The sequence below is a fragment of the Pholis gunnellus genome (genome assembly GCF_910591455.1).
Source record: "Pholis gunnellus genome assembly, chromosome: 18".
Taxonomy (NCBI): domain Eukaryota; kingdom Metazoa; phylum Chordata; class Actinopteri; order Perciformes; family Pholidae; genus Pholis; species Pholis gunnellus.
This window is the reverse complement of record NC_136545.1, coordinates 3,843,669-3,861,566: the sequence shown is the minus strand read 5'-3', so window position 1 is coordinate 3,861,566 and position 17,898 is coordinate 3,843,669. Positions and strand designations below refer to the sequence as shown.

The window sequence follows — 17,898 nt, the reverse complement described above, 5'->3', positions numbered from 1 at the left end:
TTTTTTTCTATTTTAGGATATATGGCATGGTTACTGTATCATACTGCATAAAATAAATGTTTCTTTACTTCTAGCCAGAGAAAAACGAGGCCACAGAGAGTAAAATGTGACAGGAGCAAAACACATCACATGCATGTTGTGTGTCTGCGTGTTTGCGAGAGAGTTAATGTATGGTTATGGAAAACTGTACACATCTATGTACATGCTCTTTGATATACGTGTGTGTGTGAGTGTGTGTGTGTGTGCTCCTTCTTTAATAGGTAAATGCAGCTTCTGAGCTCCTCTCGGAAAGCTTCAAAACGGAGCCTTCAGCACTTTCTACTGACTGATGTGTGATGGTGTGGAGTGTGTGTGTGTGTGTGTGTGTGTGTGTGTGTGAGAGAGATGGGCTAAAGGCTTTTTTTTTCATGCATTCCACCAGAACCTCACATCCAGACTGTTGCTGCCTCAGCTGTAGCTGCCGGCCCACGACTAACCTACTGATCTGTGAGGCGATAACTGGATGACAGGCACGCTTTGGTGTGGCTGAGAGTGTGTGTGTGTGTGTGTGTACATAGGTGTGTGTGTGTGTGTGTGTGTGTGTGTGTGTGTGTGTGTGTGTGTGTGTGTGTGCAGCCAGGGCAGTGGCTTTTGCTTGAATGAACGACAGAGTGAGAGAGAAGAGAACATTTGAGGGACGGAGGGAGACGATGAAAAACAGGATAATCTTCTCCCATCCCTTCCTCCAGGTGATGTGGATCTGTCTGCTTATGTAGACAGAATATCCCTTTAGATGACTTTAGATAGCAACATTAGAGAAGCCACACAGTACGAGCGTATGTGTGTGTGTGTGTGTGTGTGTGTGTGTACTGGCTGTATATTATGCTACCCACGAGGGTGTTTCTGCTGCTGTTCAGGTGACGTCTCTCAGCAGCCGTGAATCCACAGAAAGCCCCATAAAGGGAGGGAAGAGCAAACAACACACTGATGACTACCGATAGTGTAGCTAAAAATGTTGTCGGGTTTTCCCTGTGGGTGGTTCTAGAGGAAAAGATTACGGAGTCATTTGTGTCCAAATGGTTCAACCTCTGGGGTGCAGGAATGAGATCTGTCCATCCGATGTAGACTTGTGAAATGTTTGTCCTGCAGAAGGTTCTAGCAAAAATCATTAAGATTCATGCGGAGTGATACCAGTACTTAATTCTAACTGCTGTTCACTTTCAAAACAAACAGTCCATGTTGATTTATTTGTCACGTAACGCACACTTCAGGTACAGCATTTCCGTAGTTATTTTAACCCAAACGACTATCTTTTCCTAAACCTAAGAGTTTTCTTGCCTAAACCGAGCTGAGTAGGTTCTTGTGAAGACGGAAGTTTGAATAGAAAAGACTTTATGCATGTAACGAGCACAAATTGGCACGTGTTGCTGGCTTTTGTAGGAAAGCGCACAAAAAATGAGGAGTAACTTTCTTCCAAGATGTTAAGCAAACCGTTGTATGAGGGTGTACGTTGTATTGTTGCAGCACTGCACAGCGCTCATACAGCGGTCGCCACCGTGCCGTCCCCCGACCCACGGTGGAGAGACCAGGTTAACACCGTTAGCTCTGTCAGCACTGTTGCCATCGTTAGCGCTTTTAGCGCCGTTTGCTTCTAGCCAGTAGGCTCAGACATTTATGTGTTCAGAGCTGTATGCAGCAGTACCAGTGTATTTCTTTGTCTCACCGGCACCTGAAACAACAACACAACTGATAACTGAACTCTTATTTTAAAGCAGGGTTGTATTTAGTCTGAATGCCAGCTTGTCCTTCCTCTCGCTACTTCTGTGCAGCATCCCCACTGCAAGGACAAAACTCTGGAAAGTGAATTTGCCAATGAAAAAGAGTTGTTATTAATTTTCTGTTTGTTTGCAGGTTAAACAAATCCCCTAATCTAATCTAATATAATGACGTTTTTTTATTTGTTGGGAACTAAAATCACTTGGTTAAGGTTTGGGAAAAAAACAGGAATTTGAACGGCAATCTCTGGTGTCAAAGTCAGAACTTTGAACACCGGACCATTCTCTCAGAACCAGAGGAACCTGAGAGGCTCAAAAGGTTTTGTGGTGCTACAACAATGTCAAGCTTTGTCCTCCTCAGGACCAACCGTCTTTAATTACACAACCACAGGGGTTCCTTGTCAGGAAAACATAAACATAGCTTGTTTTAAACTACCAATTGCAATTGTTCTTCGTAAAACACCCAACAACGTTATCTCCCTGACAGGTGTAAAAATGCTCATGACATGTGACAACCGAGCTTTAAAGTAACTGTCATGTCAATTACAGTGTGAAACTCTGTGCAGTATCCCTCACTGTGGAGGATCAGAGAGCGACCCTCAATGAAGCAGAGGTGAGGATCCTGACAGCTGAACTACACCTGCTGATGAATATCATGTCATATGCTCAAACACACATCTGCAGCTAAGTGGACCTGAAGGGGATATTGTTTTGTCAGCTGCTGTTTCCAAGGTCAAGAATACATCTTTGAAATGTAGCTTTTAATTAAGCCAACAATATCAACAATATCCAAGAAGTCCTTGAAGTGGCCAGAAAAAATAAACCTGCTGTTTTAAGCAAAAGACATAACATGTAATTCGGCTACAGAATATACAGATTATGGGGAGTGAAAATGTACACAAGAAGTACAATAAAATAGGTATAATGTTTGTATGATCAATAGTTTAAAAATGTAATTCTTTCTTCAGATACATTTAAAAAAGGAGTTGTTACCATATGAACTCAAACAACAGACCAAGTCCTTTTCCATCTCTGGTGTGTTGAGCATATTCATGCCACCTTCAGCCATCAGACGATGGTTTTCGGAGGGTGTTTGGGTGTTTTTAGGGGAGCAGAGCGAGCTGTTGGGGGGTTGGGCTCGTTCCTTGGCAGGGGGCCACGTTTCCCAGCCCCCACCACCCATTAACAGCAAGGAGAGAATCACCAGTCAGACCCAGTCAGCTTCCCAGTTTACACTGGAACAAAGCAGTCAGTTTGTACCAAATACAAATCGACTGCTGAAGTAGAAAGGCTCGGTTGTGCAGAAAATAAACACTGAGGTATACTGTTCTGCTGGACATAAACACCATAGAACCAGCGGCGCTATTGGACTGTCCTTCCATCCATTTTTTTTATCCTGAAGACGGATGCACAGACACTTGAACCACACAGAGGGGAAGATCTAAAACAGCACTTACGCACCAATATCTGTGCTACTGTGTACCGTCGCAGTTGCGGCACACAGCAAAAAATAAATTGTAAACTGGCCGGCGGGCCGATCAGCTAAATACAGTCAGGTTTCGATTGGCAGCCGATCAATCGGTGCAGCTCTAACCAACACATCTTCACTCCCAACTCGTCAAATACCGCCGCTTGACGATACAAACCAAGTTGAGTAGAGCTGTGACAAACCATGCTGTAGAAATGCGGCATTATTGCAAATAATGACTTTTGTGATCTTCAGTCTTTTCATTTAGCTCCACCATTAGGTCAAATGTTTGGGTTTGGTTCTAAACCTCTGAATCACTGCCCACATCATAGATCCTTTCAGTGATTTTAATAGGTGTGGTGTTGTGGCCAGCTGTCTCCCAGGCTGTTGGAACAATTGAGCCAAACATAGCTTTTTTGTTGGGGGCAAGAATGGGTAGAGATATTTGTGAATCAACAATTCTCAAGTAGACATATTATTTCTATTAATGTGGGAAATATCAACTGCTCCTAGCAACAACTTCTACTGAAAAGTCATGGTATAGGATTCGTGAGTTAGTGCTGATTGGTTAGGGCACATGGCACCTAACCATCCTCCCAAAACAGGAAATCCGATAAGATCAACACAATGTCCGACCGAATAATGAAGTGAAAATGAAACGGAAGTTCAATCCAAATGATCACACTAAATGTTTTGGACCTCAGCTGGAGAAGATTTGCAGATTTGAGGTTGTGACTGAGCACAATATCAATGTTACGGTGTGTATAGTCAAAAGTTAAACCTTCTAAAAGAGCCGAAATGTGGAACCAAAACCTAAATCACCTCAAAACACCAATGGTACAAATGTATTGAATTCGGTCAGAGTTGTGGAACAAACTGGGGTCATTGGAAATCTTTCCGCTGTCAGCGCGCAAGCTCATCCTCCCCTCTAAGTGTTTTTCTTTTTTTTCTTTCACTAACGGCCGAGGATGAAGCCAGAGGATTTTGGACTTCAGCCCAGCATGTAAATTTATCTGCCATTTCCAAACAATTTCCATCAGGGGCCATTCAGACTGTGTAACAGGATAATTTGACAGCAGCCCAGTAGGAAAGTGGCCAGTGAGGCAGTAATGTTTGATTTATTTCATATTTTTGTCCTCTACAGTTTGTTGTAGCCTCACAAAAGGCCACAGCTGGATGTGAGTAGTGGTTAAAAATAAAATATCAGCAAGTTGGTGATGGATGGATGGATGGACTGATGAAAGGACTCATTTAAATAAATTAATGAATGTGTAAACACGCGAGTGTTCAGATGGAGGGATTGGATAGACAGCAGGCTGAGCTTTCTAGATGATTACATGAACATATCACCCAACAAATTATCCTTGATTCCTTGAAAATTGATGAATCGATACATGAAAGGATATATGGATGGATGAACGAACCACCTAGTCAGAAAATGAACACATGAGAGAATGAGCAGGTGCTCAGAGAGGCCAATTGACAGATACCTGAACACAATAAATGAATAAGTGAACAGGCCACCTTAAGAATACATATGAACAAATGAATGAGTGATCAGAAAGATCAATGCTTGGATGATTGAACATGTGTACACCTAATAGATTAATCTCAATAATCTCAAGCAAACATAAAACAGTGACTCAATAAATGGACAAACTCGGGAGTGTTAAACAGATGTATGAAAACATTAACGAATCCAGAAATCATGTGTGTGTGTGTGTGTGTACAGAGGGGGATGTCACACAAATTGGTATAATGCACCTTACTCAAAGGTAATAGTCCAACAGTCAAAATAGCATTCCTCTCTCACTTCTCCATGTTTTTAGTCGTGTATAGTTAGAGCTCTGTGCTCAGACGGGTCAACGCCAGAAACCATGTCGTTACAGAAGAAGACAAAAGAAAAGTCGGACACGTCGTGGAGCTTGACGGATTTTGCGTTGGTTGTCTTCCACCATGACGCGCTACATGATTAAACGCAGCAGGAGTCGCACCGGACTCTCGTTTTCGTTCCCGGCACCCCGTATCCGTCGGCTTGGCCCAATTATCACGAAGTCTGATAAACCTCGTCCTTTAATGAATTAACTGACCAGATCTCAACTTAGGCCGTTCACACCAACAATCCGGCATCGTGAACAGATCCCAATTTGACAAGTGTTGCGACAAGTTGTTGCAGATAAGGATTTGATTGCTAAAGTGGAGCAATTAGAAATCACGAAAACGAAATGTTGCATGACTTTTTAAATGAGTTAGCCGTGACGTGACTTGGCTTGGAATGTGGAGGGGCATGATATCAAATATACTGATTCCAAGGTCATTTTTTAATGAAGATTGATACCTCACCCCTGTTTATACTATACTAATATCAATCTTCATTTATATAAACATATATCAATAACTACATCTTTTGCTGTATTCACACACACTATTCAAATTGTCACAAAGTAGTGTATACAGCTAAATTCTGCTGCTATGGAAGGCGTATTGTGCAGACACTTTTGTATCTCTGAATTATTGAGCAGTTAAATAACACGATCTAATTCCCCTGATGTGAAACCCAAACATCTAGCACTGCAAAAGGAAATGTAGCAGCATCTTTTAGAACAGCTTTGATTTTCATAAGCAGGGAAATGCACTTCTTTGATAAGCTTTAATTACTAGATGTTTAAGACGAGAAGAAAAATAAATCCATGACATCACACTCAATCAACTTGTCCAACAGCCTGCGCTCGTATGTGATTTTTTTAAATTTCAAAAACCAGAAGGAGGTCATCAAATTACAGCGAGCACATCAAGATTCTCCCCATTTCATATTCCACCGGCAGAATCAAACACCAACATCTGTATATTCTCTTAATTATCAACCTGCATCTTCTCATGGATGCATATGGTCCATGAAAACTGAGCGGGAAGATCACAGTGCAGATTCAAAAACCCAGCTATTACCAAAGTCCTCATAACACCTGGCGCCTCCGCCGACGACAAATATTCCTTTTAAAAGGAATTAGACTTGAAGTTAAAATGAATAATTATTAGTTTTATGAAGTTGGGAATATGTGGTTAAGTTAGGAATCTCTCTGGCAAACATCAAAATACATTTAACAGCTGTTGTTTTTAGTCGTCGAGAGGATGATTGACGCATATGAAGCTAAATAATGAAATAACCAAAACACCTGTTGTGCTGCTACCTGCATGATTTAAAGGCGCGAGAAAAGTTGCAGGCACCAATATCTGCAGACAAGTGAAAGACATGAAATGACAAATTGGATTTGCATTGGGTGACATTTGTTGTGACAAACCCACAATGAACTGGCAACATCTTTTAGACTCTTTCGGCTAAACATTTTGGTTTTTCGGGCCGAAAACTCAACTCATCAACCCGGCCCCAGCAAGATCTTCTGCTGGTGTCGGTGGAATATTGAACTTCTATTCATAAGGTGGACACAAACATGACAAAAATGCATTTTCCAAGTTATAGTTTTGTCTCCCTATGTTAATCTTTCAGTTATTTCTTGTTTATGATGGCATATGAGGCATTGTAGGTTAAGAGATTTAAGTCTCTAAAATGAAAGTGGTACATTTATGAGAAAAGACTCAAGCCTTTGTCAAGGAACCACATCGCATCACTGTGCAAGGTCGGATCAACTTCATCACACCACAGACGCAGGAGGTAAACAGGGAATGCCACACACTGGTGAGGAGATGCAACAGTATGGAACATGGCAATAGTCTTGCATCTGTCCAATGCGATGGAGTTCCTAATGCACAAAAGTTACGTTGTTTTCTTTTGCATCGGCTCAATTTAATGGACATCAGATTATGCTAATATGGTGATTCTGGGCTAAAATCACATCCTCATTGCTAAATGAAAGATTGCATGAATTAGGTCATCCACTGCAGGCATGATACACAGCAAGCTGCAGCGTCTGTGGTGTGATGAGGTTGATCCAACCTTGCATCTTGAGTTTAAACATCCAATCAAACCAAATGCAATTTGACGAGCTAAAACCACACTTGGTCGTTGGCTGGTAGGCTGTGGGAGGTTGATGTTTGTATGTACGTTTATATCAGTTCCAGTTCCTGTTTGGCGACTTGACCCGGTTTCATGGTGTCCACAGCTACAAAACTGTTCAGTACGGGGGACAAAGAGTCCGGTGCTTAAATGTCCCTGAGACTGAACATCCTCAACAAATCCCCCAAAACGTTGAAGGACAGAGGAGAGCGACTGAGCGACACACCCTTTCTAAAAGAAGACACTGGCGGTGGGACTGACCTGGTGGCAGTGCGGGTTGGACTCTCTGCCGTACGAGTACGAGCTCCTCTCTGTTTTACCTGCAGGAGGACGACAAGAAAAGAGAGAGAGAGAGAGAGAGAGAGAGCAGTTAGCAGGGGGAGTCAGATCTATATCTTTAGTGAAAACCCATTCATTGCACGAGTGGAAAATAATTCATCCACTCATTTACTACTTAAGAAGAAAAGGTTAGCAGGTGAGTCATTCATGAAGATCCAGTTATTCTTTCTTTGTTTCACTTGAAAGCACTGGCTACTAAACATAAAGCTTCTTCCAGTGTTGATGGAAAAAAGAGCTCCATGAAATGAGCAATGACAGGATGACCTCATTCATTATTTCTCTCTTTTATTCATTCGTCCATTATTTTTAAACCACTAGTGATATTAATTGGATTTCATTTATTCATTTATAAAAATGTCCCTAAAATGTGGCCATTTATTTCTGTCCAATATGACGAAACATCAATTTTCTGATGAGGTGGTGAAATAAACTGTTAAAATGGATTGTTTGATTATTGTTTTATCAATTTATGTATTAAGTCAACGTATCCCACTGAAATAACAATTGAATCTACAATTTCATAAAGAATATATGTGTGAATTTTGATAGATTCTATTACCCAACAGGGACATTTCTATAAAAAGTCAATTTTAATCTTTCTTTCATTCATTTAAAGGATCGTTCATTTGCACTTTGTTAAGGAAACACAGGAAAAGATGTTCAGCAGAAAACAGCCAAAGCCAGTTCTCATGATCAGAGTACTCACAGTGTGTGTGTGTGTGTGTGTGTGTGTGTGTGTGTGTGTGTGTGTGTGTGTGTGTGTGTTCTGCTCACTGCTCTCACAGCACAACAAAACAGACATCTGCTATGCCTGCAATGCATAGAAACCTCTTTATGCTACAAGCTCCAGCTTTGAAACCAGGAACAACACTTTCACCCTCCACGTTCTTTTAGGTGTAGATTTAGTTTCACTGCATGTGCAGACAAAACAAACTAAGAGGTATTACACTTTTCAGGTGGCCTAACATCTAGAAACCACAGTTTCTTTCACCGGCACAGTAGGTTTTTTTTTCATCTATCAAATGGGACGCATTGTTGAATTGTTAGCAGATAGTAGTGTACATGTACTTTGTTCTGATCCATTGTAACAATTTCATACAGTACTTTATGAAGTACATACTGTACATTTCACATTGAGAATTTGGACAAATAAATAAGAAGTTAAACAGCAAATGTAGTGCAGTTTATATTCCATAGAGAGTGATTCTAGAGACGAGTCCTGAAAACACAAAGAAACCCCTAAAATCACCATAGAAACTGTGTGGTGCGGGCTAGCATGCAGCTAATGATGCCCTCAAATGTCTAATAATAACTGCATTCATTTGCAGAGTCTGTAGGCAGCGGGGCAAGATTGTGGTATCGGAAGCGTTCTGGTTTCCGTTTGTAGTCCGAGTGGTATTGACCAATCACGTTCGAGCAGGCTGTGGTTGAATGCAGTTGGTGTGGAGAGCAAAAGAAGCGGAACGCATTGGCTGAAATGCAATCTGGGAACCCAGCGACTATTGTCTGACGATGATTTAGCTTTTTATTGGTTTAAAATGAGCTCGTAAACTTGTGAAACAATCCGGTCGTTTCACAACGTACACATCATCTCTCACCTTCGACTCTATTGAAGTCTACTGAAGTTGCTAATTGGACTGTGAACATTATAAATATAATCACATACAAACCCAATATTCAATATCAAAGACATTAGTATGTAACTAAAATGTTAAATTAACTTTCATGAACTGAAAACATACTGTGAAAGGGACTACGCCGTCATAGAGACTGTCAATCACAAGGTAGCCCCGCCCTAAAGCATACCCTGCTTTACGGTCTATTTGACACTAAATTGACCATAAGTTACTAAATGAATATCATGCTGTATTGAAGAAGACTTGAAACTAGAGATTGAGACCATAAACTCATGTTTACAATGTTTACTGAGGTAATAAATCAAGAGAGAAGTAGAGTCATTTTCTCATAGACTTCTATACAATCAGAGGAGTCGCCCCATGATGGCCATTAGAGAGAATGCAAGTTTAAGGCACTTCAGCATTGGCTCCACTTTTCAGAACAGGAGGCTGCCGCCTAAATACACCCAAACATATTACAGAGACAGTTACCTCAGTATAAACAGCATGGTAAAATGTCTGACGGTTGACATATACGTATTGCAGTATCGTCGTATCACTCAACCATAAAATGGTGTCAACTTAGCAACCCACTTGCTTGCTAAAGAAGCGTTGTGGCCACATAATAACCACCTTGCCACAAAAATCCATGTAGCTTTAGTTTTGGTACGCATACTGCAGAGGGTGTGCGATTCTGCAGCAACCGCGAAGGCGCGTAGACAACAAAGCTAATTTCCCCTCCAGCTCCTGGATATCCTTGACTCTCCTCCGAGCTTGCGCGGACCACTTTGAGACTATTTTTAACCACGCGGACCCTCTTCTTGGATAAAACCTTAAATCTTCAGCCAGTCTAAATATCAAACCACGGTTAGTGTGTAATTACATTCTGCGGGTCGGTGCAGCCGCACAAGATGAGATGGAGGGGTTTGGTGGCGAGCGTGTGTGGAGGAGAATGGAGCGTGTACGCGGTGAAGGGTTTGAATCAGGCGTGTATAGACCAGCGCTGAATACACGCCAACATGGTAGTCGATGCAGAAGAGGTTGATAATTACAGGCATACAGAATGGGAATGTGGTCGACTATGTGTGTGTGTTTTTGTGTGCGACCGATACAGCGGCCTCGGCTTCAGCTAAGACTGATGCCAGCTGGACCGATTTGGCACTTATACAAAGACTCCCACACACACACACACACACGCACCAAAGGTACTGGAAATCACTGGCACAGATGTACACACACACACACACACACACACTTACAAACACACGTGTAAATGTGCACAATATATATAGCTCCATATACACACAGACACATGCAAATGTACTTTTGCATGGTACCGAAATATATCCACACACAGAATCCTGTAAAATAAATAAAACAATTCTAATACAGGAACTCACGCACACACACACACACACACACACACACACACACACACACACACACACACACACACACGCACACAAACACAGATCTATTTAAATTTAACAATGCAGACACCTCTCCAGCAAATCCAAAAATCGTTCAACCATTGCACAATTAAGATGGACAATTTCTACTTGAAATTATGAATATAAATGAGAAATAATATCAACATATTATTGTCAATAAAAAATATTCTATAATTTTCAATGCCTTTAAAAACAACTATATTAAAAAATAAAAATAAATATATATATATATATATATATATTTAAAAAAATGTACTAGATATTATATATCATATATATCATATCATATTTCAGGAGTCTTAACATGTGATTTATGGTTTTAAGGTTATACTGTGAAGAAAAATCAAGCATTGTTTTATATGTAATAGAAGCTGCCGAGTTTTATTTGATTTATCCATAAAATAAATATAAAAATGAGGCTGGACGCGTCATTAATTCACTCTTCAATTACTTCATTATTTTCTCTTATCGAACAAAGTATTTTATTTATTTTGGCAACAATTAACTGACTATACGGTATGATTCACCATTAATTCCCTGATCGTTCTCTGTCACACAATGTATTCATCTTTTCACTGTTATTGGACATTATGGCTACATAAAATCAGGATGAGCAACTTTTGCCTTCAGACATTCTTTCTTCCTTTCATTGATACAGTCATTCACTAATTCACTTCATTACCTCTTAAAGTACCTTAAATGGTCCCTTAATTCCTTCCAAAATAAAATATAAAAAGTAAAATAAATTCAGCTGCCTGAGCAGACCAACAGGAATAAAAGATAACATATAACTCATTTTAGATGATATGTAAGAGGCCTCTTCACGTGTTCTGACAGAAACTATGTAGCCATCGCGTTCATATGACTGATCAGCCCGGCGTCTCGTCACAGACCTCAGGGTGGAGGAGGGCCGACATTGGCAGGAGTTTTGTCTTCGCAAAATAACCCATTGAGCGCTGTATGTATATATCTATCCCTCACTAAAGTATTTTAGCAACAAATAAACAAAAGAGAAGTATAGGTAATATCGCTATTTTGCCTTCTGTTGATTTTTTTTTCACTGTTTTATTTTTAAGTGAATATTTGTGCATATAGTTCTCACATTTATAACCTATTACCAGACAATGTGTGACTTATGCCCACCAATGACCATCATAGTTGACGCAATATTGTCCTGTGTATCTGGAACCCAACAGAATTGCGATCAATACAGAGTCTATTATTGTCATGTATTATTCTCTAATTTGTCTTTTTGTGCAGATCCTTTTTAATCAGCACCTGCAAAGAATCTGCCTCCTGATATTTGATTAATTCCATAAAAACGTTTTTTTGCATTGTTTGTTGCATTTGATTAACAAAATGTTTTTTAAATGCTCCAGAACGTACAATACTTCAAAGTTAAAAAAACGTGACAAATAAACCAGTTGACTGGATGCTGTTTTCGATTGTTTGAACGTATCAATTATGATAAGAATGACCTAAATACTGAAGCTAAAAATACCACAAAAATATACATATTCTGAAATGAAGATCTTACAGTTGTGCAAGCCCAGTCCTTTACTTTTGTCCAAACACGGCGACCTTTTCACCTCCGCAGTCTCTGCGGGCCGAGCTCATGTACACACACACAAACCAAAATCCCTGGCATTTTAATTTGGCTGTTAAAGAGAGAGCAACATTAAAGAGGGAAAAAAAAGCAAGGCAGGGGCGGAGCAAAGCAGGATGGGAAGGGTCAGCCACAAGATCACACACCGTGTCACAGTACACCGTGAATGGACACACACAAACACAGATTCTTTTGTTTTTATTTATTAAAAATGTTGCAACAAGTCATTAGAATTAAAATATGATCAGATGACTAGCTGTACTATAATATGTGCCCAACATTAACCCATTTAGAGCACAAATCCACATGAAGGGAATTGAACAAAATCACAGAGGACGCGATCCAAAACCTCAGCACTAGCTGAGTCCGTCCAGAAAAAATCTAAAATAAATTTACAACTACAAAATACATTTAGCAGTCCAGCTGACCCCCCCCCCCCCCCCCCCCCCCCCCCCCCCCTCAGTCTGCTTCATACACAATGTCCTCTCTGATGTTATCAGAGTACTTTGGATGAAATCCCAGCAGAACCTCCTCCCTTCTCGCCTCTACTGTTTCCCTGTCAAACTCCTGACTCTTCAAAATAAAAGCACCTCTATGGACCTGTTTGGTTCCTTTGGTTTGTGCAGAACCTCATTTCCAAGGAGTGTTACTAATGTGAAAGCACTTCAAGGACCCTATCAACCTCAGAAAGCTCTTTGAAAAGGCCTCATTTAAATGGTGTATATGATCTTGCAGTACTTCTAGGACCGTATTTCAAGGTTTGAAAGCATCATAGAGGGTACCTTGAAGAACATCGCTCTTTCACCATTAATCACAGGAGGGACTCTAAAACCTCGGACATCTGTCCAAAGGATGACCATGACAGTGATTCCAGGAGCCATTGAAATTTCAGAGCACTTATAATGAAAGGTTCCCAAACCACAACAATGCTTCAAGGAACATTGGAGACGGCTTTTGTAATATGTTCTTGAAACTGGAACTTTTCTAGGAACCTCCAGCAATCCTCAAAAGACTGATGAACGTAGTTTGTGTTAACATCGGATGTGCCAAGCTCTAACAAGAAATGGTTGTTCAGCTATGTTTTTGTACTACCGCTTCATAAAAGACTAACAAACCACACTCATCCTTCAAGGAACCTTGCCAACCACAGACGGTTCATTGACAAACCTGTCAACTCGCTGACGAGTTCTCAGGAAACAGTCTTCACTAAGGCTTCTCAAACAACCAACATGCCTTCAGGAACATCCAAAATACAGGCTTTTTCATCTTCATAGTGCTTAACGTTTGAAAAACCCTGACTGTTTTCTCGCAACTTCAGTTGTTTGATTGTTGACGAACTTGGTGGTGGTGTGTGTGTGCCAACCTTTAAAATACAAAACAATTCTTTTGGTTTTCTCTTTGTGCAAACATGTCATACAAGACTAATGAGCCTTGTTGTTTCTTGGAAGAATCATTGACAAACCTGTCAACGGTTGATTTGATCCAGCATTACCTTCAGGAACTCATATCAGGGTCTAGCAAACAGAACATACAAACAGGTGCTCTGAATCCTCCGAACATTGTTAGAAATCCAATCTCTGACATCTCTACGGGAGCCTACCCTTGACGTGCTCTTTGTGCAACCGTTTCCAAGAACTAAAGAATCCTGAAGGTGTACTCAGATTAAGGCGACTGCATTTAACATCATAAGAAAGAATCTGATAGGAAAAAATAGGTAGTAGCCCTATCACATCATACCATACCACCATAAGTGCAACCACAACCAGCCCTGTCTGTAAACCTTTTCTTCTATCTCAACCATGAGCTGCAGGAATGCAACAAAGCCCCCAACTAATCCAAAAACAAACACTAGAGTAGACTACCTAAAAAAAAAAAAGGTTTTCTAACCTCAACCCTACTTCTGACAACCTCTGCATTTCTCCGAGGAACCCTGCAGTGACATTTTCTCCTGGACTACGAACATAAACAGGCTCATTGGCTGTGAGGAGGACCCCCAGACGAACCGCCACTCATTAGAGCGTGCTGGCTGCAGGGTTACAAAAGGTGGAGGAGGGGAGGTCAGCCCACTCTGCTGCATAAAGCCCATAGAGAAGTCGGTGAGCCAGGAGGACCAAATCCCTGCTAATCCACAACGCCGGGAGACAGAGAGGAAACACAAATAAGCTCCATTACAAGCTGAGAGCCAACGAGAACCGACTATTAGCTATTGTCACGCTACGCTACTTTTGAACTGGCCCACAACCAAACTTACTCTTATTAAGCCAGTCCTAAATCCTGCACCTAAAATAATCCAAAATGACTTATATTTTCAATTTTTGTTAGATTCAAACTAAAATCTGGCCGATCTTACAGTCAACGAAACACCGGCCTCAGAGATCATGAGATGCTACAAACATTGTGTCCATGCCATTTCAAGTTCATACTTAAATTAACTCTCGTCTGACTTTGAGGAACTCATAAAATAGATGTTGATAGAAAAGGCCGGAAACCATCACCAGCCAGGTTTTACAGCAAAAGATTTGCTTCGTACAATGGGTGGCATTCCCCTTCAACATTCACTAGTAAAAATCTAATGAATCATCACTCAATGTCTACTTTATTACAAGAATAAGTTTGGATTTTGTCCTTTTGTCGATATGTGAATTCATCACCATTTCACATGTAAAAGATGTACATTCAGTCACATTTGATCTTCAGGTATTTCACATGTGAAATGAAAGACATCACTCACTGAAACTACGTGTGTATACTATTTTCTTTCAGAATTATCATACACATTATCAAACACAGTATATGTATCTCCAAATTGTGTGATTTTGTATACAACAAAGCGTCCCTTTATGGGTTAGTAACATTTTCCTGCTTCTTAAGCTGAATAAACCATTTAAAACCCAGTGGAGGAACTGAATAAAGCTCAAACTGTATTCCTAGCTCATGTGAAGTTACCATGTTGGAGATACATGGTTTTATAACAAACTCATGCAGAACATTTGAAGATGAGTTTGCTGAGTTTACCAACCGTAGTGACGTTGATCAGAATATAACAGCAGGACGCAAATAGGTGCGATACTTGAGAATTGGGGAAAGTTGTTTTCATTCGTTTTAACCGTACTATTTCCCAAATGTAGCGTACAGTTCATGGTTTGTGTGAAGCTAACGTAGCACTCGTTCGGTGGTTGCCTAGCAACAAAAAAAAAAAAAGATGCAAAAAAGCTGATAGGGCAACAAAAAGGCAGCGCAGCACACCTCACGTGTTCTACCTACTAAACACGCTCCGTCTGATCAGGACCTAATACTACATATTTTCTTTCCGTCTGTTTTTCCTCCTGTATTGACCCTGAATGAAAAAACACACCAAATAAACACAAAACCGCTTTGAGTTTGGCTGATTTACAAGCCACAGAAACCTCTCTGTGTCTCTCTGCGTTTGGACGAAGGCCAGCCTCGGTCTCCACAAAAGGGGCCGATTCTCAATCTCTTCCCTTCACATGATGTAACAGCGTCAGGTTTTTAAAGGTCGTTTCTTTCATTTTACCTTTTTCTTGGCGTTTTTTAACCAACACCTTCATTAACAAGTGTTTCACAGGACAAGGCCAGCGCCCGGCACAGCGCGATACGACACCAGGGAGAGCTAACATTCATGCAGCACGATCCAAAACCAGAGACACACTTCCTCGCCGTGTGTATAAATAGTGGATTTTGTTGGACTCGCCTCCACAGCAGAAGCCCACAAAGCAACACCACTTTGTATTCTGGTCATGTCTGCCTCCTCGAAGCCCAGAACGTCTCTCAGACCTGTAGTGTTAGTGTTGTACTTCGTTGTTGTTTTTGTCTTCACACTGTTGCTACATAAGCATTTTATTTAATAATTTTCTTTTCCCCATTGCTGATTGTTGTTCTTAATTCATTTTTTTATTCCATGTTTTTGGAAATATCTGGTTCCTAGTTGGTAAATCACCTGGAGCTTCGCGGTCAACCCGTCACTTATTGACACTACGGGCATCTGCAAAGATGAAAACACTGGTGCTGCACAAACTGACTGAAAGCGGCAAACTGCCTCACCACTAAGACACTCTGACAGAGCATTTTATAACGCAAATAATTCCGTTTAAATAAAAACTACAAGCCCTTCAGCCTACAACTTGTCCTAAATGTGTATTTTTGATGTTGTGTAAAGCCTAGAAGCATTTACTCCTCTGACCGCCAGTTACTAAATGATACATTATTACCATATAAGGTCATTTTTTAATGTTGGTGTACAATACAATGTATTTTAGATCAGAGCTGCCACACAGGAATTCAGACTCTGATTGGTCGATATTTCCGGAACACGGCCTCTGATTGGTTGACAAAACAGGACCTCGGCCTCTGACTGGTCGACAAGTCCCAAACACAGCCTCTGATTAGTCGACATGTCAGGACCTCAGCCTCTGATTGGTCGACAAGTCAGGACCTCAGCCTCTGATTGGTCGACAAGTCAGGACCACAGCCTCTGATTGGTCGACAAGTCAGGACCTCAGCCTCTGATTGGTCGACAAGTCAGGACCTCAGCCTCTGATTGGTCGACAAGTCAGGACCACAGCCTCTGATTGGTCAATAGACTCAATTTAAGGCAACAGTATTATCAACTGACCCCCCCCCCCCCCAGTGGGGAGCAGCACGAGTCAGGACAGGGTTCATGAATGTCACAGAGCAGTGAGCAGTGAGTAGGTGGTGAAAGCCCTACAGCCCTTCTCTGTGGTTCAGGTCAGATGCTGAGTGAGATAACGAAACCTACTTTCTTCAGTCCAGCCACAGACAGAGAGGAAGAGACAACAGAGTAATATCTGCTGATCAATACGAGGCAGCGGAGTCAGGGAGAGCTCTGTACTTTCTTCTTATTAATTACTTCTTCCATGTTAACGCTCGTCTTAATTACTTTAATGCAGTTTCATTAACTGTAGCACAGCAATCAACAGCAGTAAACACAGAACAGGGAAGAGGAGGAAACAAGAGAGGAGAGGAGAGAAGAGAACATGAGGGGACAAAAAGGGGAGAAGAGAGGGGAGGAAGCAAGAGAAGAGAGGAGAGGAGCGGAGGACACAAGAGGAAAGGAGAAAAGGGGGAGAAGAGAGGGGAGGAAACAAGAGAGTAGGAGAGTAGAGAAGACGAGAGGAGGAAACAGGCAAGGACATGACAGGAGAGGGAACAGGAGAGGAGAAGAGGGTCGAAGGGAAGAGAAAAAAGAAGAGAGGAGGTAACAAGAGAGGAGAGAGAACAAGAGTGGAACAAATAGGGGAAGAGGGGAGAAGAGAAGAGAGGACAAAGCCAGAGGAGAAAAGTGGAGAGGAAACAAGAGAGAACAGGAGATGAGAAAAGAGATAAAAACAAGGGCGTAGTATTTGGTGGGGACGGTATGAGACATGACCCTACCAGTATCCAACAACTACTGAATTGTCTGAAGCGATTCATTTGAGCAAAAAGATCAAATAGAGCCGCTGTTGTTTAAGTTGAACTGTGTATTGAAACACAGGGCGACTCTGTGGATCCAGTACGCTTTTGGTTTTCCACCTCCGATGAAGAGCAGCGCACAGCGGCTTCCCTCAAACTTTGTCTCATCCAGACGGCCTGAGGGGAATACTACCATAACAGCAGAGTAGTAACGTCACGCAC

General features: G+C 41.2%; 1 protein-coding gene across 1 annotated transcript in view; it reads right to left on the bottom strand.

Annotated features, from left to right (window-relative positions):
- tcf4 (transcription factor 4) overlaps positions 1-17,898 on the bottom strand; it is a 203,065-nt gene that overhangs the window by 97,266 nt on the left and 87,901 nt on the right. Inside the window, exon 6 of the mRNA XM_079178494.1 lies at positions 7,496-7,554. Coding sequence (XP_079034620.1) covers positions 7,496-7,554 — 59 coding nt within the window. The remainder of the gene's footprint in view (positions 1-7,495; positions 7,555-17,898) is intronic.